This window comes from Macaca mulatta, chromosome 14 (assembly GCF_049350105.2).
Source record: "Macaca mulatta isolate MMU2019108-1 chromosome 14, T2T-MMU8v2.0, whole genome shotgun sequence".
NCBI classification, from domain to species: Eukaryota; Metazoa; Chordata; class Mammalia; order Primates; family Cercopithecidae; genus Macaca; species Macaca mulatta.
The window spans coordinates 50,609,549-50,636,357 of record NC_133419.1 but is presented as its reverse complement, the minus strand read 5'-3'; the positions used below and the strand labels follow the sequence as shown (position 1 = coordinate 50,636,357).

Here is a 26,809-nt window from a genome sequence, read left to right as displayed (position 1 = left end):
CATTTTAATTAATTGGATAATAACACATGGCATTAATGTGATGTGTGCTAGGAAATTAGGGGGAAAATCAACTTCTTCAACTAGAAAATAATGAACAGTTTTTGAAATAACTCATTGTTTTGTGAAATTCTAGAGTCCTTTATTGTCAGTATTTTTGTCTTTTATCAAACCAACAAAACTCTGACTGTATTTAAGATTTCTGTTCCTGGTTAGGCCCATTGTATGGCTAGAAAGCTATAGTGGTTGAGAACTATTCATCTTTTTTGTTGTTCTCTTGTTTCCCTAAAGATTTGCCTTAATACCAGACCTTAAATCTCTTATCTCTGAATATATTCATGTATGTAAAAATTATTCTGGTATATTATTTTTGTACCTAGTATAGCTGATAAGATATAAAATTCCTTTAAGGTCACAATTTGCATGAGGAGGCAAGAGTTCCCAACAAATAGATACTATAATTGCAGTAGCTTTAAACATTAGGACTTGGAACTAAATATGTGTTTGGTTTTTGTTTTTTGAGATGGAGTCTTGCTCTGTCACCCAGGCTGGAGTGCAGTGGCTCGGTTCACTGCAAGCTTGGCCCCCTGGCTTCTTGCCATTCTCCTGCCTCAGCCTCCCAAGTAGCTGGGACTACAGGTGCCCGCCACCATGCTCGGCTAATTTTGTTTTGTTTTGTTTTGTTTTGTTTTTAGTAGAGACGAGGTTTTGCTGTGTTAGCCAGGATGGTCTGGATCTCCTGACCTCGTGATCCATCTGCCTTGGCCTCTCAAAGTGCTGGGATTACAGGCGTGAGCCATCATACCTGGCCCTAAATACATGGTTTTAAGTAGAATTTAGTGTGGTTGTGGTTTAAGCAGATTTTTGTGTGGTAGCTGGGTTTGTTTATGCTGGGGATTCCTAAAATGTCATCTGTGTGTTTCTAATTGGATGCTTTATGAAGAGTAGGTACTCACTGACTGTTGCTGAATTCATCTCACTTCCCACTTCTTTATTCTATGTTTAAACCTTGGCTCTGATCCTTTCATTTTCTGTAGCCGTTTTCTGTTTTTCTTTTTTTACTTCAATCTCTTTCATATACTCCAACTTTTTTAAATATAGGAGATATAGTCTCTTGAATTGTGAGCATGTGTGTCGGGGTTGGGGGAAGGAATGTAGGGAACTATGAATATGTATATGTGTAAATGGGTATAATAGAGTGTGTGTATGTGTGTGTGTGTGTGTGTGTGTGTGTGTGTGTGTGTGTGTGTATGGGTTAAAAGGGCCATATGATTCATTTTTCCAGTGAGACTTTATTAATAGCTCATGATTTCCACAGGTAACTTTCTGATGAATGTAAATCTAGGTACTAGTAGTTGCCCACTTTCTAAGTATTATTTTTTTAAAAAGTACCTTCTAAGTGGCACATATTTTCTTATTTGCAATACAATTCTGTAAGAATCAGATGCCCATTCTCTCAAACCTAGCACATCCTAATCTTTGAAAATCCTAGTCCTTTGGTGAATCATAGACCTGAGGAGTAGTGGCATAGTGGAAAAAGCACTGGACTTGAGATTAAAAGTCCTGTCTTAGATTTCTGATTGCCCACTTATTAGCTGTATGACCTCAAATAAAGGTTTATTCCTCTGAACCTAAAAATAGTTATCTGATATGATTAAGGAGATAACATATGGAAGGTTTTATACTGTTTCCGATGGCATGAGAAGCTTCTGAATCAGAAATCACGTAGGTAGAAATTACTTACTGTTCTAGTCCACTCTGTTGTTTTGTTTTGTTTTGAGATGGTGATGGAGTCTCACTTTGTCACCCAGGCTGGAGTGCAATGACATGATCTTGACCCACTGCAACCTCCACCGCCTGGATTCAAGTGATTCTCCTGCCTCAGCCTCCCAAGTAGGTGGGATTACAGGCGCCTGCCACCATGCCGGCTAATTTTTGTATTTGTAGTAGAGACGGGGTTTCACCATGTTGACCAGGCAGGTCTCAAACTCCTGACCTCAGGTGATCTGCCCACCTCGGCCTCCCAAAGTGCTGGGATTACAGGCATGAGCTACCATGCCGGCCTACTCTCTGTTTTTATTACTGCTTTCATTTTTGTAAAGTATATCCTCCCTCGAGGATGTTACAAATGAGTGAATTCCAATGTTAACTCTCACATGAAGATAATTTAAAACAGTGTTATATGAATGCAACTTATACAAGTTGCGTACTCAACTGTTATCCTAATCAAAATACAGTCATGAAGTCTGAACATGATATCAATCATCATGTTATTTCTAACTTCTCATTGTTAAGAATTGCCATTAGATGAAGCCATAGGAAGTGCTAGAATGGAAAGGAGATGGATTAGAGAGTTCAGCTGTGAAAATGTATAGCCTCTTACCTAGTTTCCTTGCTTGTTCCCTGCTCTCCTTCAGTCTGTTCTCAACACATGTCAGCCAGAATGTGACCCTGTTTAAGTGTGTTGCATGACTCTGTTCCAGACTCTCTTGCCAGGTGCTGTGGCTTACACCTGTAATCTCAATGCTTTGGGTGGCTGAGACATTAGGATTGCCTGAGCCTAGGAGTTTGAGATCAATCTGGGCAACATTTGAGACCCTGTTTCAAAACAAATAAAAAAACAAAAAAGTAAACTCTCCAATGGCATTCACCTTACCCCTAGTAAATGACAATCATAAAATGTTCTGCAAGGCCCTGCATTATTGGCCTCATTAAGTCTTTTTATTTTTATTTTTATTTTTATTTATTTATTTTTTTACTGACTCAAGTCTGGTCTCACTGGCTTCCTTGCTAATACCATCTCTGTCCCTTTCTGAGAGTGTTTGCACTTTCTGTTCTCCCTGCCCAGAGGGCTTTTCCTTTAGATATCCGTATATTCATTTTGTCACCTCCTTCCATCTAAAATTTCTTCCTTATACCACTATGTTCCTTCTCTGCTTTTTTTCCATAGCAGTGACCATTTAGGATACTATATATTTTGTTTGTGTACTTTGTTTTTTATATGTATCTCCTCAATGGAATATAAAGTTCCACAATGGCAGGGATTTTTGTCTTTTATTCCATAATACCTAGAGTAGTGCTTGACATACAAAAAGCATTTAGTAAATATTTGTTGAATGTTGAAGGATGTCTGAATTCTTTGCTCTGTAGTACTCCTAGGTTTTCTGAAATATATTCTGTGCTTCCCAAAGTAACAAAGTTTATGAGGCCTTCTTCAACTAGCACCTGTGAGATAAGGACCCTTGTAAAAGTCTACGGCTTAATGTGGTTAAGTAGCAAAGTAGGTTCTTTCATCTTTGGAAACTCAGTGGGTCTAGTCAGGCCATAATTAATAAAAGATATTATAGTTCCGGTGTGTTATAGACAGTAGCATATAATACCACCAGCTGGGTCAAGCATTCTTTTTCATTCTCATGGCAAGGAATGTGTGCTAGAAAGATACACGAGGATTCTTAACATGAAAGAAGGTGATACATATAGCCAGGTATATCCCAGAGGAATGTCAGTATTAATAAGATTCTAAGAGATTTCTGAGCTGTTTCCAAATGAAAAGTTGGCTGAAAGATGGAGGTTAGTGCTGAAGATAGTAAAATTTCTGGAATATTTTTATGAGACTGGGTAAAAGGAAACACAGTTTTAAGTTGAGATTTGTAAATGTTTTCTCTCCCAAAATATGGATTAAGATGACTAAACACATGAATCTGTTTCCCCTTCTTCCTGAGAATGTATTAAAATTATAGTAAGATATGAAGTTCATTACAACAGAGAGCAATAAGAGGATGATAGGTATTATCACCAGCAGATAAAAAAATTTTTATAACATTTCTGGAAAATGAAAAGTGGATGAATATTGACAGATAAAACAAAAGTACCCAGCATAGCTGGAACCCCAGAGAGACTCCTGTTACCATTTGCTCCTGCTTGCTCTCTCTGTGCACACACACACCTTTAATCAGAGTGACTACAACCCTATGTTTACCTCCAGGCAGAAAACTCATCTCTTAGATATTGAAGGAAACTGCCTGGAGAGTAACAACAGTTCCTAGAGTGGGTATTAGTAGTTCAAAGTAAATTTCTCTCATTCTAGACATCTAATAGCTGGCACCCGTTATTCTAAAGCAAAACTTGCTAGGTAACAAACCCTATCCACATTTACATAGTTCCCACTCATTCATCCCAAGGGAAGACACTCCACAATAAAACATACATAACAGCAGAGAGAAATTACAACTGAAATCTAGAATTCATTGTGTGTGTGTGTGTGTGTGTCTAAGACAGGGTCTCACTCTGTTGCCAGGCTGGAGTGCAATGGCACGATCTTGGCTCACTGCAACCTCCGCCTCCAGGGTTCAAGCGATTCTCCTGCCTCAGCCTCCCGAGTGGCTGGAACTACAGGCGCATGCCACCATGCCCAACTAATTTTTGTATTTTTAGTAGAGGTGGGGTTTCACCATGTTGGTCAGAATGGTCTCGATGTCTTGACCTCGTGATCCACCCACCTTGGGATTACAGGTGTGAGCCACTGCACCTGATTTAGAATTCATTTTTCTATATACACAGATAACCAAGGATCATCAGACATGGCATTAATCACAAGCTTGGAAAGAAAAGGCTAAGATGGAAGGAATAACTGACCACAGGGAGAATCTAGGGAATAGAGAAGCATCTAATTATTTTTTTAAAAAGTATTATCAGAGAATTTGAAAAATACTGCATCCATAAAGTAAGAACAGGAAACTATAATAAAGGAACATCAGAGAACAAGTTAGGCTCTTAGAAACTAAAAATATTACTGCAGGAAATTTTAAAAATTCAATAAAAGCTTGGGAAGTAAAAGTCCAGGTAGTCTCTCCCAGAACATAGACCAGGAAGATTAAAAGAAAATACAGGGAAGGAGAAGATAAGACATGGGGGACTAGGTCAAGATGTGACTAGTGGAAGTTCTAAAAAGAGGGGAGTCTTTGGATTGAAGGGGCTCACTAAGTGCCAGGAAAGTTGAATGGAGAAAAAATACTCAAACCCCACATGTAGCACATCATGGAAAAATTTCAGAACCCCAGAGATTTTATTTAAAAAAAAAAAAAAAAGAATTCCTGAGAAGATGAAAACAATACCTCTACAAAATAACAAAAATTCAACTGTCATTATATTTTTAGCAACAATAGATGCTAGACAATACTGGAATGAAGTCTCTAAAATTCTAGGGGAATTAATTCATTCATTTATTTGTTCAAGTATTTATTGGGTGCATATTGTGGGATAGGCACTATTTAGGCATTGTTATGTTGAATAAAACATGGGAAAAATCTTGCCTCTCATCGAACTTACATTCTAGTACAGCAAGAAAATAAATAAATAAATAAATAATGTGTGTGTGAGCAAGAGAGAGAGAGAGAGAGAGACAGAGCATGAGAAAGAGAGACCAAGCGACAGAGAGAGAAAGAGAAGATTATGACTTAAGAGCTAGGATAGAAGTAAAATGAGAGGAGATAGGAAGTGCTGGCTAAGAGTATTATTTTCAAGTTAGAGTTCTATATTCAGCTAAGCTACCGTTTTACATAAGAGCAAAATGACGAGATTCTCAGATATGCAGTGATTTTAAACAATCATATCTTGACCATCCTGAGAAAGTTATTTTAAAATGTATTTCAGCAAAACAAGGGTGGTAACTCAGATAAAGGAAGATAAGGGATTAATAGAAATTTTAGAACTGATGGTTTGTCTCTGTGTCCCCACCCAAATCTCATCTCAAATTGTAGTCCTCACATGTGAAGGGGCAGGGCCCTGGTGTGAGGTGATTATGATTAGATCATGGGGGCGGGTTCTCCCATGCTGTTCTCATGATAGTGAGGGAGTTGTCACGAGATCTGATGGTTTAAAAGTGGTAGTCTCCCCTGTGTGTGCTCTCCCTCTTTCTCCTGCTATCTTGTGAAGAAGGTACCTGCCTCTCCTTTGCCTTCCACCGTGACTGTAAGTTTCCTAAGGCTTCCCCAGCCATGTGGAACTGTGAGTCAATTAAACCTCTTCTGTTTATAAGTTACCTAGTCTCAGGTAGTATCTCTATAGCAGTGTAAACACAGAAAAGAACAAACCGAGAACAGTGTAAAAGAATCCTGAGATAACAGCTGTTCATCAAGACTATTTCTTTACCCTATAAAAAAAACAACAAAACTAGCTGCTTTGTGTTCTGTAGCACCTTATTTGTCTGCTCTCTACTGGATTTTTTTGAGTTGGAAGTATTATTTTTTAAAAGAACAGTCTTTCCTAATCTTTTCCACTTGAAGTGCCTGCCTTCTTAGTTGGCCAGGTGTGGTGGTTCACGCCTGTAATCCCAGCACTTTGGGAGTCCGAGGCGGGCAGATCACGTGGTCAAGAGATCGAGACCATTCTGGCTAACACAGTGAAACCCCGACTCAAGTAAAAAACACAAAAAATTAGCTGGGTGTGGTGGCGGGCGCCTGTAGTCCCAGCTACTCAGGAGACTGAGGCAGGAGAATGGCTTGAACCTGGAAGGCGGAGCTTGCAGTGAGCCGAGATTGTGCCACTGCACTCCAGCTTGGGCGACAGAATGTGTGTCTCAAAAAAAAAAAAAGAAGTGCCTTCTTAGTCATGAGATAATGGCTATGACCTAGATTTTTTGTTAATGTTTCCTCCTGTTTCTTATGTTTTAAAAGGGGACATTTGTTCAGATTAGTCAGACTCATCCTTTGTATGATCTAAGTCCTTCTTCTGTCTGAAGGGTTTTCGCTTTTTGCTCTTATTTTAAGTGTTACTATTTGCTAAGATTCTGTCAGTTTGTATTAAACCCCTTCTCAGATCTTTCCATCTCAGAGGGTGAAAAGTAAGATTTATGACCAATTAATTTGTTTTGCCAAAGTATTGATGTATTTACTGTAGAGAGAAGGATCTATAGCCAGAAAAAGCAGGTAACAAAATGCTTTAGCACAAAGTCAAAGGATGTTAGTTTATTGCAGCTCCAAATGAGCTGGGCCCTGTCTTTTTTCTCTACTTCTAAGACCCCGCAGTAAGAGCTGAGACGACTTTATCTGTTTGCTTGATTAGTTTTTCTTACTCAGTTTAAGCTTGGTCTGCTGCTCTCTGTGCTACCTTCAAGTATTCTTCTAAAGTAGAGTTGACATTTGCTTCCTACTTACTGCTTCATGATTCTTTCTTGCCCCCCACTCACCTTTGAGCTTGTGAATCTACTGGGGTCCAGCAGGGAACCCCTTCCACCTACTCTTCAGATAGGTTTTCTCCTTCTTATGCAGTGACTTGGTTAGCTTTTCTGTACCCATTCTCATTTTCACTATGTCTTTGAAGTTTCCAGTATGGTGATTATATCTAGATTCTAATACTGATTCAGACTTTTTTTCCCCCATTTTATATTTCTTTGGCATTTTCAAATGGTAATTGGAATGGTGAAAGAATTCTGAACTTGCTCATTTTTTTAAAAACTGATCTTGCTAGCTGTGAGTTTATTAAGTCAGCTAGCTTCGCAGGACACTCATTGTACATTGTGTTTTATTGAGCCCAGAATCAGATTACTTCCTCCTGAACAGACAGAGCTGTTCTCATAGTTAAGTCTTTGTAACATTTGAGCATGAATTAGTCAAATCATTATTAAATGTAAATGACCCCTTAGGGAGTTTTTAAAGCTTACTCTTTGTTTGGTATTTATAATGTTTAGAAGTTGTATTACAGGTGGTATGAAATGCCTTTATATGGCTCATTGCAAAGTTTAAATCATACCATTGCTTTTATAAAATCAAATAGTGTAAAACATAATCAGTGTTATGCGTCTGTGCTTAAAGCTAGGCTATAGCTAATTTTCACAAATAAGTAGAGCTATTCAATTAAGCTCTCAGAATATGTATCCTACCTGAGATCTCATTCTATCTGTCCTTTCTCATTACACAGTAGGTTCCATGAAAACAGGGATAGGGTTTTAATTTTTATCCCTGGCCTTTAACACAACTTGGCTGTAGAAGCTTTTTAAAGTAATTATACGCTTATTTAATAATTTAAAGAATTGCTTTATTTTTAGAGATGGAAGAGGCTTTAGAAATTCTATACTCCACTGATTTTAAGTCTGTATTCCAAAGTCCTAGAGTACTGAGGAGGTACCTCAGGGTCTTCCACTGGAGTGAAGTGTAGGAAAAGTGAGTAATTCCACACCATTTGAACCAGAGGATTTGTGTTTTTATCTGTTACATAGTTCTGTTTTACTCCCAGGCACTGTGTGAGGATGGGAATCCAGGATATGTCCGTCTCAGACAGGCAGGCCTCTTACTTACCCTGGACAGTACTCCTGCTTCCTCTTCTTTAGTCACCATCACCATTGACTCCAGAATGACTAAACAACAGAAATGTATTCTGAAACCTGCTCTAGATCCCTAATGACTTTATTCACAGTTTATCTGAGAAGGTTTTCTGATTAAATGAAATAGACCTCAAAATATCAACTTCACATCTCTTGGGAGGCAGCACAGGGTCTGCAAAGATAAACTTTAAAGATAAATAACCCTTTCACTTACTAGCCATGTATGCTGGAAGGAAAGGTGTATCCTAACCTCTTTGCACTTCAGTTTACTCATTTATAAAATTATCACAACCTATTTTCACAGGCACTAAAATACCTGGTAAAATGCTAGTATATAGTAGGTATTCATTGTTTGTGTACTTCCAACCTGATATTAATGATATTAAAGTTTAATATCTTTGAGGTGTCTGCCTCATTTTTCTGTATTTCTTTTTAGGCAGTTTTATACAATGACAGATCTGTTCTGGAAAATCATCATGCTGCGTCAGCTTGGAATCTGTATCTTTCTCGCCCAGAATACAACTTCCTTCTTCATCTTGATCATGTGGAATTCAAGCGCTTTCGTTTTTTAGTCATCGAAGCAATCCTTGCCACAGATCTTAAAAAACATTTTGATTTTCTTGCAGAATTCAATGCCAAGGTTTGTTATGAAAATTAGTGCCTGATTTAAAAAATCTTTATTGTCAGTGTTACTGATAAAATATGATTTTTAATGTTAAGTTAGAATTATTACTGCTTAGAAAGTAACAATAAATAGTTGATATAAAATAATATATATGCCTATATTTTAAAAAATAAACATTTTTATTGTTATGGTAACATTTCCTAAAATATTATTGCTTGCTATATTTTCTTTCAACACATAAACTTATACTATTGTGACTTTATTTCACATACTTTCACCTAGAAACAAACCAGTTATTTCAAATGAGTTTAAAGAGAGATTTGACAAAGCCATGCTTAGTGTCAAGTAAGACATTATATAAAATTAATTTTATGTGTTTCCTAAGAATCCAGTTAATTCTAAGAATCCAGTTAATTATGCCTACCTCACTGCACCTGTTATACCTTCTTTATATTAGTGATTCTTTAGCTGGCTAGTGTAGGGAAAAGGAAGCACCTTCTTCTGCTTGAGAATAATCCAGTCATTCAACAAGTATTTATTGGGATTGCCCACTATGTGCAGACATTGTACTAGGCCAAAGAACTCATATTCACCAGGGGATCAAGAATCACTGACCCAGTATGACAGTGGTACTCATGGGACTATGCTTTATCCCTCAGACATTTGAGGTGAAAAAAGTTGAGGACCACCGCTTTAGATTCCCGCCCTGGCTTGCAGGAAGCTGCTATTTTCTTGATGACTTTTGTGACCTAAAAGAAGCTGTACCTGCAGGGTAGAGAAACTGGTAACAAAGGAGTACTAGATTAAATCCGCTGGAAGGAGACCCTTATATATGTTGTTGTCATGACATTAATGAAATGCTTATGAAAATCAGTGAGAAATCAGGGTACCTTTAAAATTATTTCATAGTTGTATAGTTTTATTCACTTTAATTTTTAAATAAAATTCATTTAAGTGCTTAAGTCACCTTTTACAGGTAAAAGATTATCTAACACAATACTTCGAATGTGTATTCCGTAAAGACTTCTATTTTGAAGTCTCTCAAAAAAATGCCATATGAATGGGGCTCTAGACCTCCTATTAAGTTTCAGTCAAAAGAGCTCTTCTCTCAAGTGTTTTCTATGATGGTGTTCTACATAATTTTTTTTTTTTCTGAAAGAGTTTGGTGCCAAAAAGCAACCATAACACTGAAGTTCAAAAGCTATGACATGGCTCATTCTTTTCATTTTTTACAAAATGAAATTTTAGTTCTTGAAAGGCTTTTTTTTCCAGCTAATAATGACAATTATCATTTATTTAAATAACAATATTTAACACTTACCGTGAGCAAGACATTTTTTCATTTATTAATCCTCATAGCAGCATGGCTAGATTGGTATTACTTTTCCTACTTCATAGATGAAGAAAGCTGGATTCGAATAGATTAAGCAGTTTTTTCACTGTTACACACTGAATTTTTGATTCAGAATACAGCTTGCTGATTCATGACATTCTGAGTCAGGATTTAAAACTATAGGGCCAGCTTCTCAGACTTGTGTTCAGGTCACTATATCATTGCCTTTCACAGCAAGAGCAAACTTCCCTAGCTTAAGTGTTCTTTTTTGAGGTAGAAATAAGTAGTTATAATTCTTATATGATTTTTTTGATATTGTGTATCTACTATACTTAATATATATGTGTATATATATACACACACATATAATTCATGATTCTTTGTGGTAATCACAAATATTGAAACCCATGGTTATATGTTTTTCTAAAAAGCATTTTTAGAAAGGAAATTTAACCAATAGAAGTCCATATTATGGAATAAACTGATTTTAAAAAGAACTATTTGCTGAACTAACTTTCTGTCATTTAGACAGGAAACAGTTTTAAGATAATTTGGTAAAAGCAAACAAAACAACAATTTTTTTAAATGCCTTCAGAACCTAAAATGAGTTTGTTTTTCCAAAATAGGCAAATGATGTAAATAGTAATGGCATAGAATGGAGTAATGAAAATGATCGCCTCTTGGTATGCCAGGTGTGCATCAAACTGGCAGATATAAATGGCCCAGCAAAAGTTCGAGACTTGCATTTGAAATGGACAGAAGGCATTGTCAATGAATTTTATGAGCAGGTAAGTTGAAACATGAGCTTGGTGGGATTTTTAAGAGCTGTCATAAGAAGACACTCCTCTTTGGGTTTTTGGATAGCTTTATTAAGTGTTTGAATTCTGAGTTGCTTTGACTGGGAAGGGTTAAAAATTGTTGCATCTGCTTTGGTTCTTAGTATTTTCTATGTTCTGTTTGCCATTGCTGTTAAAATTTTAAAAAATAACCTATTCCCTATCTTGAGTGAGCTGAATATACTCGTGAGTCTATAGGTAGGGCTGTTAGCAGCGGCAAATCGGTACGAGTCTACAGCAACCTCAATTCTTGCCCCCTCAGAAGAAAGAATTCAACTGAGGGGCATAAGGCAGAGGGAGCGATTGAGGCAAGTTTTAGAGCAGAAGGGAAAGTTTATTTAAAAGCTTTAGAGCAAGAATGAAAGGAAGTAAAGTACACTTGGAAGAAGACCAGGAGGGCAACCTGAGAGATCAAGTGCATGGTTTGATCTTTGACTTGGAGTCTTATGCACTGGCATGCTTCCAGGGTTGTGTTACTTCTCCCAATTCATCCCTTGAGGTGGCTGTCGGATGTGCAGTGGCCTGCCAGCACTTGGGAGGGGCCACATACACAGTGTGTTTACTGAAGTTGTATTCATGCTCACTTGAGGCATTTTTCCCTTACCTGTCCAGAGTTCATGGAGGAAGGCTATATACCAATTAAACTTCACCATTTTGCCTCTTAGTGTACATGCTTGAGCCCACTCACCCAGCTCCTGAGATCTTATCAGGATGCTGCTGATGACCAGCATCTATTGGGTGACTGCCTTACCTTGGTGCCAGCTGTGACCAATTATTATTTTAGAGAGACAGCTTAACCTATCACCTGATGGTCACCTGACATTTCTGATTGGGTTGGGGGCAGGCCCTCTCCTGCTCTGCCCATGTCTTTCTGACTACTTTCTATAACAAGGCTAGATGACATTATGATTCCAAGGTCTCTTTCAGCCCTGAGATTCTGTAACCTAGAATAATTTATTTCCAGATGAAGTGGTTTTTAAATTATTCAGGGTATGCTCAGAATATAAAGAATATCAATCCATTTTCAACTCTGCTATAAAAAGACTAACTCCCTGCCATAGGAACATCAACTGGGAAGAAATCTGGACAGAGGGCTACAAATGGAGAGAATAGACACTTAGTGGTTTTCAAGGATTCAAAGATATAAGCATGCTCTTTTGTTCTTAAATCTTTTTTTTGAGACAGAGGCTTGCTCTGTTGCCCAGGCTGTAGTGCAGTGGCACAATCTCAGCTCACTGCAACCTCTGCCTCCTGGGTTCAAGCGATTCTCCTGCCTCAGCCTCCTGAGTAGCTGGGATTACAGGCACACGCCACCATGCCTGGCTAATTTTTGTATTTTTAGTAGAGATGGGGTTTCACCATGTTGGTCAGGCTGGTTTCAAATTCCTGACCTCGTGATCCACCCACCTCAGCCTCCCAAAGTGTTGGGATTACAGACGTGAGCCACCATGCCCAGCTGTTCTTAAATCTTTAAATTTTTTTTTTCATTATTATTCTTTAAGTTCTGGGGTACATGTGCAGAACATGCAGTTTTGTTACATAGGTATACACGTGCCATGGTGGTTTGCTGCACTCATCAACCCGTCATCTACATTAGTTATTTCTCCTAATGCTATCCCTCCCCTACCGCCCCACCCCGTGACAGGCCCCCATGTGTCATGTTCCCCTCCTTGTGTCCATGTGTTCTCATTGTTCAACTCCCACTTATGAGTGAGAACACACAGTGTTTGGTTTTCTGTTTCTGTGTTTGCTGAGAATGATGGTTTCCAGCTACATCTATGTCCCTGCAAAGGACATGAACTCATCCTTTTTTTATAATTGCATAGTATTCCGTGGTATATATGTGCCACATTTTCTTTATCCAGTCTATCATTGATGGGCATTTGGGTTAGTTCTAAGTCTTTGAAAAGCGTTCCTATTTCTCCACATCCTTTCCAGTATCTGTTGTTTCCTGACTTTAATGATCGCCATTCCAACTGGCATAAGAGGTTATCTCATTGTGGTTTTTATTTGCATTTTTCTAATGACTAGTGATGATGAGCTTTTTTCATATGTTTGTTGGCCACATAAATATCCCAAGACGCATAATCGTCTGATTCGCCAAGGTTGAATGAAGGAAAAAATGTTAAGGGCAGTCAGAGAGAAAGGCTGGGTTACTCTCAAAGGGAAGCCCATCAGACTACCAGTGGATCTCTCTGCAGAGACCATACAAGCCAGAAGAGAGTGGGGCCAATATTCAACATTCTTAAAGAAAAGAATTTTCTTTCTTTTTTTTTTTTTTTTTAAGAAAAGAATTTTCAACCCAGAATTTCATATCCAGCCAAACTAAGCTGCTTAAGTGATGGAGAAATAAAATCCTTTACACACAAGCAAATGCTGAGAGATTTTGTCACCTCCAGACCTGCCTTACAAGAACTCCTGAAGGAAGCACTAAATATGGAAAGGAAAAACTGATACCAGCTACTGCAAAAACATGCCAAATTGTAAAGACCATCGACACTATGAAGAAACCGCATCAACTAATGGGCAAAATTAACTTGCTAGTATCATAATGACAGGATCAAATTCACACATAACAGTATTAGCCTTAAATATAAATGGGCTAAATGCCCCAATTAAAAGGCACAGACTGGCAAATTGGATAAAGAGTCAAGACCCATCAGTGTGCTGTATTCAGGAGACCCATCTCACATGCAAAGACACACATAGGCTCAAAATAAAGGGATGGAGAAAGATATACCAAGCAAATGGAAAGCAGAAAAAAAGCAGGGTTTGCAATCCTAGTCTCTGATGAAACAGACTTTAAACCAACAAAGGGATCAATTAATCAAGAACAGCTAACTATCCTAAATATGTATGCACCCAATACAGGAGCACCCAGATTCATAAAGCAAGTCCTTAGAGACTTACAAAGAGACTTAGACTCCCATACAACAATAATGGGAGATTTTAACACCCCACTGTTAACATTAGACAGATCAACGAGACAGAAAATTAACAAGGATATTCAGGACTTGAACTCAGCTCTGGACCAAGTGGACCTAATAGACATCTACAGAACTCTCCACCCCAAATCAACAGAATATACATTCTTCTCAGCACCACATCGCACTTGTTCTACAATTGACCACATAGTTGGAAATAAAACACTCCTCAGCAAATGGAAAAGAACAGAAATCATAACAAACAGTCTCTCAGACCACCGTGCAATCAAATTAGAAATCAGGATTAAGAAACTCACTCAAAACCGCACAACTACATGGAAACTGAACAACCTGCTCCTGAATGACTACTGGGTACATAACAAAATTAAGGCAGAAATAAATAGACACAATGTACCAGAATCTCTGGGACATAGCTAAAGTGGTGTTTAGAGGGAAATTTATAGCACTAAATGCCCACAGGAGAAAGCGGGAAAGATCTAAAATTGACACCCTAACATCACAATTAAAAGAACTAGAGAAGCAAGAACAAACAAATTCAAAAGCTAGCAGAAGACAAGAAATAACTAAGATCAGAGCAGAACCGAAGGAAATAGAGACACAGAAAACCCTTCAAAAAAATCAATGAATCCAGGAGGTGATTTTTTGAAAAGATTAACAAAATAGACCACTAGCTAGATTAATAAAGAAGAAAAGAGAGAAGAATCAAATAGATGCAATAAAAAATGATAAAGGTGATACCACCACTGACCCCACAGAAATACAAACTATCAGAGAATACTATAAAATTTTTGGCATTAAAATAATCTTTCCACTTTGCTGAATCTGCCATTTTTGGGGTCCACTTTTGAGGCTTCCTACAGTGTAGGAGTGCATGATTTCCTGACATACCTAACATTTTGTTATCTCCAAAATAGCAAATACACCTTTTTGACTTTGGAATTATATTCCTTAGGAATCCTTGTTGGCCCTAATTATCAGGAAAGGTCAAGATATCTACCAGGTGAGGGCTTTCTTAACATGAGTGGAAAGTGGGAGTAATTGAGCCTATGTAACCATGCACCTGGTATATTTTGTTACTTCCAGATTATATTGAAAATGTGCAGTGTTTTACACCCACCAGCTAAACATCCCAACACAATAGTGTATACTCTGCTGTTTATAAGTTACAAAATGCCATATTTTATAATCATGGAAAGATTATTAGTATTTTACTATTCTCTGATATGTTTAAATTATATTTAATTTGGGGTAGTAAATGGCTGTATTTACCTAATTTGTAAGATTATAATATGCAGTTTGCATATTCTCATCTTCATTCTCAGTGATAATTGAAACTTGCTTTATTTAGAGCTCGCCCATGGATCTCATGTTTACAAATGAGGAATTTTATCCTAAGGAAAATGTTATCTTTATATTATATGTACAAATAGGTAATAAAAAATAATGGTGTATGTCAGTTTTAGAAAATTCACTAGTTCAGTGAGATAACATTAGAAATATTCATTTAGACCCTGCATATTATTTTAAAAGCATATAGAATTTTACTTATTAAGCAAACCTGGAAGCCCTGCCTGAGGCTGAATCCTGGCTTCTCTTCCTTATCTGCAATATGACCTTGGTTGGGTAAGTTACTTAACCTCTCTGTGCCAGTTTCCTCACTGATAAAATAGGAATAATGATGGTACCTACGTCATAAGGTTTCTGTGAGGATTAAATGAACTAATATATGTAGACTTCTTAGAATAGTTTCTTACACATAAGTTCTCAATAAATGTTAACTATTATAATTTCACATATATCACTAAAAATATATTATCTCAGAGAGTTTCACTTAATCTAAGTGTCATTCAATATCAAAGGAGGAAAATGTCATCTGATATCCTACCACTTATGAAAGTTTTGATCATCCCTCATCAGAACTAAACTTCTTTCTCATTCTGGTTATGCTATTAAACTTTCTTCAGATATTGATGTAAAATTCTAACCACGCCCAACTTTTTTCCTGTTATCCTAATTATACTGTCTTTATATGCCTACAGCCATTTAACTGCCATGGGCTTAGGAAAGCCAAACTCCTGGGTTATATCTATGAAATTACAGAGTCCTATAGATAAACCCAACTGTTTTTGGAAAAACATCAATTGTTTTCTTCCTCATAGAAGATAATCTCGTAAAAGATTTCTAATCATGGGACAGTTAATCACGGGGACAGTTTCTGTTGTTTCCTCAGCGTTATGTTGGCTCATTACAGAACAGACACTGCTTACCTGCAGAATTTGTACACTGTGGGGAGAAATTTATCCCAAACCAGTTCAGACACTAGGACTAAAATGTTAATAGTGCCATTCGGAGAATGCTCAGTACTGTGCTAAACACCTTATATAATACTGCCTTTTAACCTCATCATGGCATCCCTATAAGGTAGATTATTATTCAGATTTTACACACAGTGCATTTGTACATAGAGCTTGCTCAACACCACACAGATAGTAGTTTGATCTCAAATTAAGCCCTAGAAGCCACAGTGGTAGGGTAACAGAAGGCAGGCCATTGGGGATCTAGCCCCAGGAGCCTCACCTCCATTATGGTAGCTCTACTTTATTTGTTTTTCACATTAGGTTTTCTCATTTTGAATCATTAGAGAGTTCTGCTGTTAAAAAAAGGGGGGTGGAGGTAGTGTTATTGAAAAGCACTTGCAAAATTCAGCTCTGTACATTTGAGATATAACTACAACAAAAATGTTTCTATTATGCTTTTGCCCCTAGATAAAGAGAATCCATAATTGACACTATGGAATTTTGCAGGTTGTTAGTAAAATATCTGATACTTATTTTTAAAGATCTGTATGTTTCTTATTAACTGAGTATCAGCCATACTGGTTGATGTGGACAGAATGTGAGAATAAAGTTTTGTTTAGGATTTCTCAATATTAAATTCTTACAGTTGAAATGATAGAATAGATTCATTGATGCTTATTTATAAAAAATAGTTTTATATAAATTGTTTATTTTAAAAAAACTCAAGATAATTTTAACAGCAAAGCTCAGTAGTGGTTCTTTCACCAGTTAAAAATGTACTTTTCTTTTTAAAATATGCAGGGAGATGAAGAAGCAAATCTTGGTCTGCCCATCAGTCCATTCATGGATCGTTCTTCTCCTCAACTAGCAAAACTCCAAGAATCTTTTATCACCCACATAGTGGGTCCCCTGTGTAACTCCTATGATGCTGCTGGTTTGCTACCAGGTCAGTGGATAGAAGCAGAAGAGGATAATGATACTGAAAGTGGTGATGATGAAGATGGTGAAGAATTAGATACAGATGATGAAGAAATGGAAAACAATCTAAATCCAAGTAAGAATATAGGGACATTATAATTTATGTAATGTTATAGGTTGAGTATTCAAAGTCTGAAAATCTGAAATAGAAATGCTCCAAAATCCAAAACTTTTTGAGTGCCAGCATGGTGCTCAAAGGAGATATTCATTGGGACACCTGGATTTCAGATTTTTCAATTAGGGATGCTAAATATAATGCAAATATTCCCAAATCAGAAACAGTTCTGGTCCCAAGCATTTTGAATAGGGATACTCAACCTTTAATAACTGCATATATCCATTTAACTTAGATTTGGAACTTTGTTTCTCAGATACAGATTCAGCAGTCATTATATTGAGTAACCACTATCTAAATGTTCAGATTCAGTAGTCATGTTTTGAGTAACTGCTGTAAGCTGGGTACTGGGTGAACACTGTAATACAACAAGCATTCTTATTCTTATTTAATTAAAGTAACATCTCTTGAAGTGTTGTCCTCTAACCAGTACTCTTCATTCAGCAGGCTCCACCTGTGCATGCACGATAGGGCCATCACCACATCTGAACATAGGTGGATCCTCATGGCGAGTCCTCCTTCATGTCACTCCTTTTCACACATCTCACCCCCAATCCCACTGGAAAGCTGAGGAGCACAACTTCCATAGCAGCATACTAATCTGCCGTTCACATAGACTTGAGAAATAGATCAAAACAGTGGGGGGTGGGGGGAGGGGGAAGGAAAACATACATTCCCTGGTTGTAAAGGGAGAGCCAAGTTTTGTGGCATTATGAATTTGAGTTACCAAACTGTAATGACATGCTTTTCTATATAAGACAATTAGTATGAATGGAAAATGAAATGAAAATTGTCACTTTGTAATTGTGAATGAAATCAGTTATTTGCTCATTTTAAAGTAGAATTTAAATTATACCTACATAAGTATTGTTTTGATTTTCAAGCATGCAATAAATCAGACCAGATAGGAAAACTACAAAGCACCTCCCACTGCAACACACACATGCCTTGTATTTAGGATTAGCATGGCAAATCCTATTAAAATGTATTTAAAATTCTTTTTTTTTAAATGGCATTAGCATCTGAAGGTTGACTGACTTCTAAAAATTATACTCCCCCATCTCTACTAAAAATACAAAATATTAGCTGGGCATAGTGGCGGGCGCCTGTAGTCCCAGCTACTTGGGAGGCTGAGGCAGGAGAATAGCATGAACCTGGGAGGCAGAGGTTGCAGTGAGCTGAGATCGCACCACTGCACTCCAGCCTGGGTGACAGAGCAAGACTCCGTCGCAAAAAAAAAAAAAAAAAAAAAAAAAAGAAAATTATACTTATCAAAATGTTGGTAATTGTGTTTAATTCAATACATAAGATGCCCTTAAAGGTTGTTTTTTAACTTTGGGTTATTTTCATTTGAAATTTCAGCATAATTCTTCCCTCTCCACCATACCCAGCCAGTTTTCCCTAAACCTCTTCTCTATTTTGTTTTTATCCATAACAATACCATCTAACGTATTCCTGTTTTGCTTCTTTCTGTTTTCCTAGCTCTTTCCACTAGAATCTGAACACCATAATGCAGGGATTATTTTTATAGTACTACTTCATTATACTATTTTTATTATACTATTATTTTATAGTACTGTTTACTTTTGTAACCCCAGTGCTTAGATACCTAGAATATAATAGGCACTTAATATTTGTTGAATGATTAAATCATATTGCTGTGATTAGAATATATTTCTTTTAAATTTCACAGAACCACCAAGAAGGAAAAGCAGACGGCAAATATTTTGTCAGCTAATGCACCACCTCACCGAAAACCACAAGATATGGAAGGAAATCATAGAGGAAGAAGAAAAATGTAAAGCTGATGGGAATAAACTGCAGGTGGAGAACTCCTCCTTACCTCAAGCAGATGAGATTCAGGTCATTGAAGAAGCAGATGAAGAGGAAGAGCGACAGTTTGAGTAAAAGAAAAGTCATATTGAAGAAGCCCAGAGGGCTGTGCCCAGGGGCAGAAATCATTGCCTAGTGTCCACCGGCTGACTCTCAACTGACCATTCCCACATGGACAAGCCTTAATACTGTGAGAGGATCCTTGCTCTGCTGGCAGTTTCCCACTCCTATGCACTTTCACAGGAACTAGAAAACTATTCTTAAACCAAGAATACCATCCATGTTGACCCATATTGCAGAGCCCTTACTTAAATCCTTCACTATTGTATGAATACTTTGTCATAATGCTGCTTTGCTGGGTAGTGAGCTCTTATTTTTCATTGGGGGTCAGCTATAACTAAAAACTCAAGTGACTTATTTCAGTTACCAAAGTGGCCAGAACTTTCGCTTTTATGAAAATAGATTCATATTGTATTTCCCAATGTGTCTTTTATGTCTTTGAATGTTTTGGAAAAAAGTCTATGCCTGTCTAAAAATGAATCCAGTGTTGCCTTTCTGAGGGATTTCTTCTCAATGCAATACACTGTTAAGTTCTATTCTCCCAGCTAGGTTTATCCATGAAGGACTGAGTGACCTTTGTTATATTTAACAAAATCCAGGTGCATCAATTTCTGATGCTTTTTACTATTGTGTATTATCTACTATGTGTGTTTTATTTCTGCTGAGAGTATTCAGGTTTGCCATGGACATCAGAAGTTTGAATTCCAGTCTTACCTTCTTTATGTTCCATGGCTGAATTTTAAAGCTGTTTAGGCTTAACAATGAAGGGATTTATTCTTTAGTCAAAATTGTTATTTTTACTCTAGCTCAGGATTTGTATTTTTAAAGATTTAGTTAATATAAACACAGCACAGATTTGTCAGAAGAAAAAAAATTTGCCGTAATACCAAGGTTCACCTTTTATGAAATGAGCAACATTTTCTGTTCTTAGATGAATTTGAAACTAATTAAAACCAAAGAAAAGGAGATGTCTGTCTTTTGCCTTAATGCAAAATCAAATGAAACTAATCTCATTAAAGATAAAGAAAAAAGGAATATAGTGAGCCCTAAAGGACACGTACATTGAATAAATAATTGGAATATGTGGTTATCTTTAGATCCATATCTTAGTTGTCATTTGTTTACTCTCAAACTGATGTTCATCTTTCTGTTAATTTCCCTCTGCCTCAAGACTACATGACAGAAATGACCTATCACTACTTATTATTTCTGAAGCCCAACTGCAAGACTGATTTCTGAGATCAAGTAAAGAATTGGAATACTTATTTTTCATATAAAAAATCTAAATATGTTAATAAATCATTTCATACAAAAGTACATTATTAAATAACCATATTATCAAAATAATCACAAGAAAATGGACCATATTTACAATGTTTTGTAAACTTGCCAGTGTGTGGATATGTACCCTACTTGTGAAATACATTTGAAGATATAAAGATCAGCCAAAATGATGGCAAAATGGTAGGCTAATATCTTCTATTATTATTGGAGACCATATCATATTTTGGATTCATGCAATTTTGCACACAGTGAAACCATTAATTTTCCAAGGTAATTCCTTTAGAATATGGTATTGGCATGCAGTTTCTTACTTATCTAGAATATTTGGCTTATCTGAAAGATACCAATTTAAGATCTCTGGAAGTGTTAGAATTTTTGATCCTTCACAGTATCAATATTTAATCACTAAGCTTTATTTATTAGACATGTTGAGTGAGTGCTGAGTTCCTTGCTGCCACTTTTGTTACCATTGCCACACACTATTTGTAAACCAGTCCCACCACTTATTACTGATTAATAAAATTTTAACTGATAATTATTTGCACTTAAAATGTATATATCCTGTCCTTATATTTCTCTAGAGTACATTTTCCATCATGTTTACGTGTATTTCTGTTATTACTTCCTCTCCTGCAGAATACATACAAGTGTATGTGTATAAATTCATACATGTGCAAGCATGCATATTGAGATTCAATCACATTTCCATACTGTCTTTTATTGGGTTTTATATATATATATATTTTTTAGTTTATGTTATTTTCTCAAAAGCAGCATTTTTAATTACAAATACTGGATTTACTGGATTTAATTATAAATCCAATTACTATTGGGAACTCATTTTTACATAATATAGTCCTTAAATTATTTAACCCTTGCTAAGTAATTGACATATGTCAAAATAACTAGCCTAAAGAAACCCAAAAAAGTATCTCTCCCGAGCTGAAACTTAAAAATTCATAAGTGTAAGAAAGAATGTGAGAGTATATTAAATGCACACCGTACTATTAGATGAAATCTTACTTGAGAAATTGCCATAAGCCATATTGCAGATCTTATTTTGACTGCTACTGAATCAGATTAATTTCTTGTTAAAATAATTTTCATCATAAATCTCCTATTTTTAAAGCCACTGGTATTAGAAATATTCTTTTAGTGCTGTATATATGTATCTACTGACACATTTTTCTCCATAAAAGTACTTTTAGAAATTATTTCATGATTTGAAAGCTGTTTCCTGCTGTTATTTCATTACTTACTTTGTTGGTGCTATTGGCTTTTTCTACTTATTTTACAAGAAACCTGGAGTTTCTGGCTTACTTAAGTCATCAGAAATTCCCTGTATCTAGATTGCATCATCTCATAGAAACAAACTTCACAAAAGAGATGAATAGATACAACTCTGGTTCCTTCATTATAATTGCCAGATTAATATAAGCTCTTCTAGTGTGTAGGGGATAGGAGTGGCAGGTGGAGCAGAGATGCATCACTTCTCAAAGGAATGTGACTTTTAAGCTCAGAACTGAAGAATTAAGAGTTAGCTCAGAAATGACTGCTTGTAGAGAGAGAATAACAGTGTGTACAGAGGCCAGAAGACAAAGCATCCCTACACTGGATGAGCCAAAGAGATTTAGGGTGGCTGGAAGATAGAGCACAAGAAGAGGGAGTGGTAGAGAGATGGTGGTTAATGAAGGGCCTTGTAAAACATGACGTGCCACTTTAAACTTTATTCCTAAAGGAAATGGGAAACAATGAAAAAGTTTCAATCGGAAGAATAACATGATTAGATTTACATTTTACGAGGATCAAATAGCATACTTCAGTTGTCCTTTGTTATATGTGGGGGATTGGTTCTAGGACCTCCTCAGCTATAAAAATTGTCACATATTCAAGTCTCACAGTCAACCCTGTGGAACCCGCAGATACAAAAAGTTGGCCCTTTCTATACGAGGGTTACACATCCCACTAATACTATATTTTCATCTGCATTTAGTTGCGGATGCAGAACCTGCCAATACAGGGCCAACTATATTTACTGAAAAACTCCACATATAAGTGGACCCATGGAGTTCGAACCCATGTTGTTCAAGGGTCAACTGTATTTTGAATGGTTTAAAACTATTGTTTTGGACTGAGTTCCTGCACCTAGGCCCCAATAGACCAGACCAAAGCAAAATGGAGTCATTCATACTAAATGCCACACAATCAAACTGAAACTTTAAGGAAATACATTGATCCCCAGACTAGTTTTTTCTCAAAACAGGAGATTCCAGTCTATCTGAGCATAATGAAGGAAGTCCCCGCTGCTTTAACCTGTACAAAGAAGACGTAATCTGAAGTAACCTAGTGATAACTGATCAGTTTTTATTTTTCTATTATTCTGTTTCCTTGTTCCCATCCTTACAAAACCCACTGTTCTGCCATTACCCAGTGGGAATTTCATTCTATTTTGTAGAATGCAAGTTACCTGATACATGAATCTAGAATAAAAGCCAATTATATCTGTAACAATTTGTTGTTAATTTTGTCTTTTGACAGAATGGCAGAGCAAGATTTAGACAAAGGGAGTGCTTGGCGATATTGACTGGAATAGATTGTGGACCACAGCGACGTGAACAGAGTTATGATTTAATATGGAGTTGGTATGGGGGTAAGAAAGATTAGGGGTGGCTCCCAGATTTCAGATTTAGACAGCTGTCAATATCATTCACTGAGTTAGGGTATATGAGAGGAAGTGATTTTGGATGTGTTAGAGAGTGAAGAGACAAATTCAGATTAGAGCAAAGTGAGATTAAAAGGCTTGAGACAACCAAGTGTATTTCAGTGTAGGTATGGAATTCAGAAAAGTGATATGGGCTACAAGTATGGATCTGGGAGTCAACAGCAAATAGTTGGAAGTCTACTTTGAGTATCAAGCTTTTCTCAAAAACTGTGTCATAGTATTGGCTTTTGGTACATTGGACAATGAGCCCTTTTTGCTTGCTAACACTGCTGCATTCTGTATCTTTGTTTCATTATCCTGGACATCTCACCATATCACTACACAGAAAAATTCCTTATTCTTGGCTGGGTGTGGTGGCTCACACTGTAATCCCAGCACTTTGGGAGGCCGAGGTGGGTGGATCTCTTAAGCTCAAGAGTTCGAGACCAACCTGGGTAACATGGCTCTCAGTATTAAGGTACTTCTACCTATTTGTTTTTGCATGTCTTATAATTTCTGCCTTATGAAAGTTGTTATTTGGTGTGGTATTATAACTGTTATAAAGTCCTTATGAATTATAGTACTTAGAATTACAAAGTGCACTTTTTTGTCTTATGTTTTCTGACTTGAATTCTGCCTTGTTTTATTAAGATCATGACTCCTGCTTTCTTTTTATTTGTATTTCCTGGCATGTCTTTAACCGTCCTTTTATTTTTAACCTTTAACCTATGTTTAAAGTATCTCTTCTATACAACAATAATATAGCATTGGATTTGGTCTAAAATCAAATTCAATGCTATATTATATGAACACCTTTTTGATAGGTGAGATAAGCCCATTTATATTTATTCATGTGACTGTAAGGACTTAATTCTTCATATTATTTGCTCTTTTCTTAAAAACTCATTTTAATTATGACGTTTAAGAAAGTGTGTATCTTTGATTCAGTGGCAATAGTTATACTATCTTTGGACCCCATTTCTTTATAGTATCTGCTTCTCATCTATAAATTAAAAAATTAGCTTGTACATATTCTTCTCTATCTCCCACTACCCAATTTAAGGCAATATTATCCTTTACTCTTGTACTGTTAAATATTATTAAACGTCTACTACTTGTCACTTTTAAACTATATCTTTTGAATTCTAACTATATGAAGCAAAGAACTTATTCTGTGTTCTACCATTTCTCCTCTTCTCATTTTTTGTTAGATGCATTATTTTTATGAGTATAAAACAGATAGTATTGTCACATTTATGCCACCATTGTCTTAGTTCTATACTTAAATTTATTCAATGCTCAAGGCTAGTCCTTTTGCTGATGTTTCCCCAGTCATCACTTGGTTCACTGAAACTTGTCCTCACACCCGATTAACAGTTTAGGTGCTAGAGAACTTACCGTTTAAAGCAGACAAAATTAGGGAGCCCTCAATGTAGGGCACCAATTCCAGGTAGGAGCACCACCATCTCCTTGGCATAGGAACCCGAACTTATTTATACTTATTTCAGCACTTGGAGGCAAATTCTACAACTGCACAAACAGGAGGAGAAAATGAGACGGGGCAAATTGTTCAGCTGTTTATTCCAGTAAATCTGCTTGATTTCTTTCCACTTTTAGAAAAAGTTATCCTTACCTACTTCTCTCCTTATGTACTGATTTTCTCCATAGCTATCCCATGAAGAATGGGCTCCCATCTCCACCTCTGGCTTCGTCTATGCATGGTTTTGTTTGTGGTTTTCTATATTTTTCCATTCACCTTCCATCTCCTAAAATTTCAAAGTATCTGATCCACTAACATTGCCCTCCACCCGTATTCTCAATGCCTTTATTCCATTTTCTATCCTTAATGGTTATTTCAGTGATAGGTGAGAAAAAACAAGCGTGCTCACTTGTTGAATCAGAAATTAGATCTCTAACATTTTAATCAGTAGCTTAGCACTAACTGATAAGAGAGAAGGCATCTTTATTGCACAGATCCAACGTATCTGTTACAATGTAATTTCAAAAAACAGATTTTTCCAGTATGGATTACTTACTAATTCATGTTAATTTATATTTTTCCAAAAGTGTAGCATTTTATTTTTACCACAGCTAACTGGTTCCAAATAATCGAGTTGAAAGTATAATGAAAAACAGCCTTATAAATTGTAAAGTGTAAGATAAATTATTGGGTGTGAATAAAAGGAATATGGAATGAAATAAGGCATGCCTCTGCCGTGATCTAGAGAATTCACTTCCCCTGTGTAAACCTCTATTTCCTTGGCTATAAAATGAGCACATTAAGTGAAGTTAAGGTTCTTCTACCTTTAAAAGTTGATGAAGCTACATCTTTTATAATTTGTCTGGCTTGACAATTAACCTGTGAAAATAGCATGATCTTCATTCTGCATAGATTTATGGAGTTCCTAAATTGTACTAGCAGCAGTAGTGGTAGTACTCAAAAGCAAAAGAAAGCCTCCTCAACTTTTATTATAATCTACTTCAGTTCACTAAGTTGTTTTACCCAGTAAAACTACCGTAAAGTTCAACTTAGGCTCTTATAGCAGATATGACAGTAAGTAGGAGACCCTGGGATGACAGATTTGCTATGTCAAAGAAAGAGCAAAGATTAAGGAGCAACCTGAATATGTTTGTCAAGATTCAGGAAGGTTGGGGCTGGGTGTGGTGGCTCATGCCTGTAATCCCAGCACTTTGGGAAGCCGAGCTTAGAGGACTGCTTGAGCCCAAGAGTTCAAGACCAGCCTGGACAACTATCTCTGAAAAACTAAAATAAAATAATTACAGAAAGATTCAGGAAGGTAGGTTGGAAAGTTGCTTGGCTTAGCAAGTGAGGCAGACACTATAGTTGGTCTTCTGACTTATAGTTCCTCTTCTCTTCATAATTAGCCCTAGTTTTGTTTAGATAACTACATCACCCATATGTAGCACATGTATTTTGGAAGAAGCCAACTCCATGACTACTTCTAGTAGTCAGGCATATGTTCAGGCTAAGTGAACCATAATTACACTCACAAACCATAGTTTTAAATTAATGGATGGGCACATAACTCAGAACCTATAGGACACAAAAAACAGTTTTCTGGGGGCATTTAAAAAATTCCCTTGCTCTCCCAGAAATGATCTAAGCTTGCTTTCTCTGTATGGAGGTGGGCAAAGCACATGTACTCCATGAGCTAGCCTTAAGATAAAGCTGGTATCATCTGGAAGGCAAAATTGAGAAGTGGGAAGAAGCAGAATCTTTGATTACACCATGTAACATCTAAGCCATATGGACCCTAAAACTTCCACCCTTCCTCCAAATTTCCCTTTTATTATTTAAGTGAACTTGCAAGGATTTTCTTCCCCTTGCAACTGGAAACATCTGAATATATCCAAGATGCAGACTCCTGATGTATAACACACAAACTTGAAACTGTTCAACAGGTAAGTCCAAACTAAGGTTAAATCCATATTCTTAATAGAAGTCATTGTTGTGTGCGCTGACT

At 36.7% G+C, this 26,809-nt stretch overlaps 1 protein-coding gene across 4 annotated transcripts in view; it reads left to right on the top strand.

Moving 5' to 3' along the window:
* Positions 1-20,302, top strand: part of PDE3B (phosphodiesterase 3B) — a 207,950-nt gene extending 187,648 nt beyond the window's left edge. For all 4 annotated transcript variants that reach the window (XM_028833635.2, XM_015114810.3, XM_077963273.1 and 1 more), the window contains 4 exons: positions 8,754-8,957; positions 10,902-11,063; positions 17,155-17,407; positions 19,140-20,302. In XM_028833635.2, coding sequence (XP_028689468.2) covers positions 8,754-8,957; positions 10,902-11,063; positions 17,155-17,407; positions 19,140-19,354 — 834 coding nt within the window. In that variant the 3' untranslated portion in view covers positions 19,355-20,302. The remainder of the gene's footprint in view (positions 1-8,753; positions 8,958-10,901; positions 11,064-17,154; positions 17,408-19,139) is intronic.
* The last annotated feature ends 6,507 nt before the right edge of the window (positions 20,303-26,809 follow it).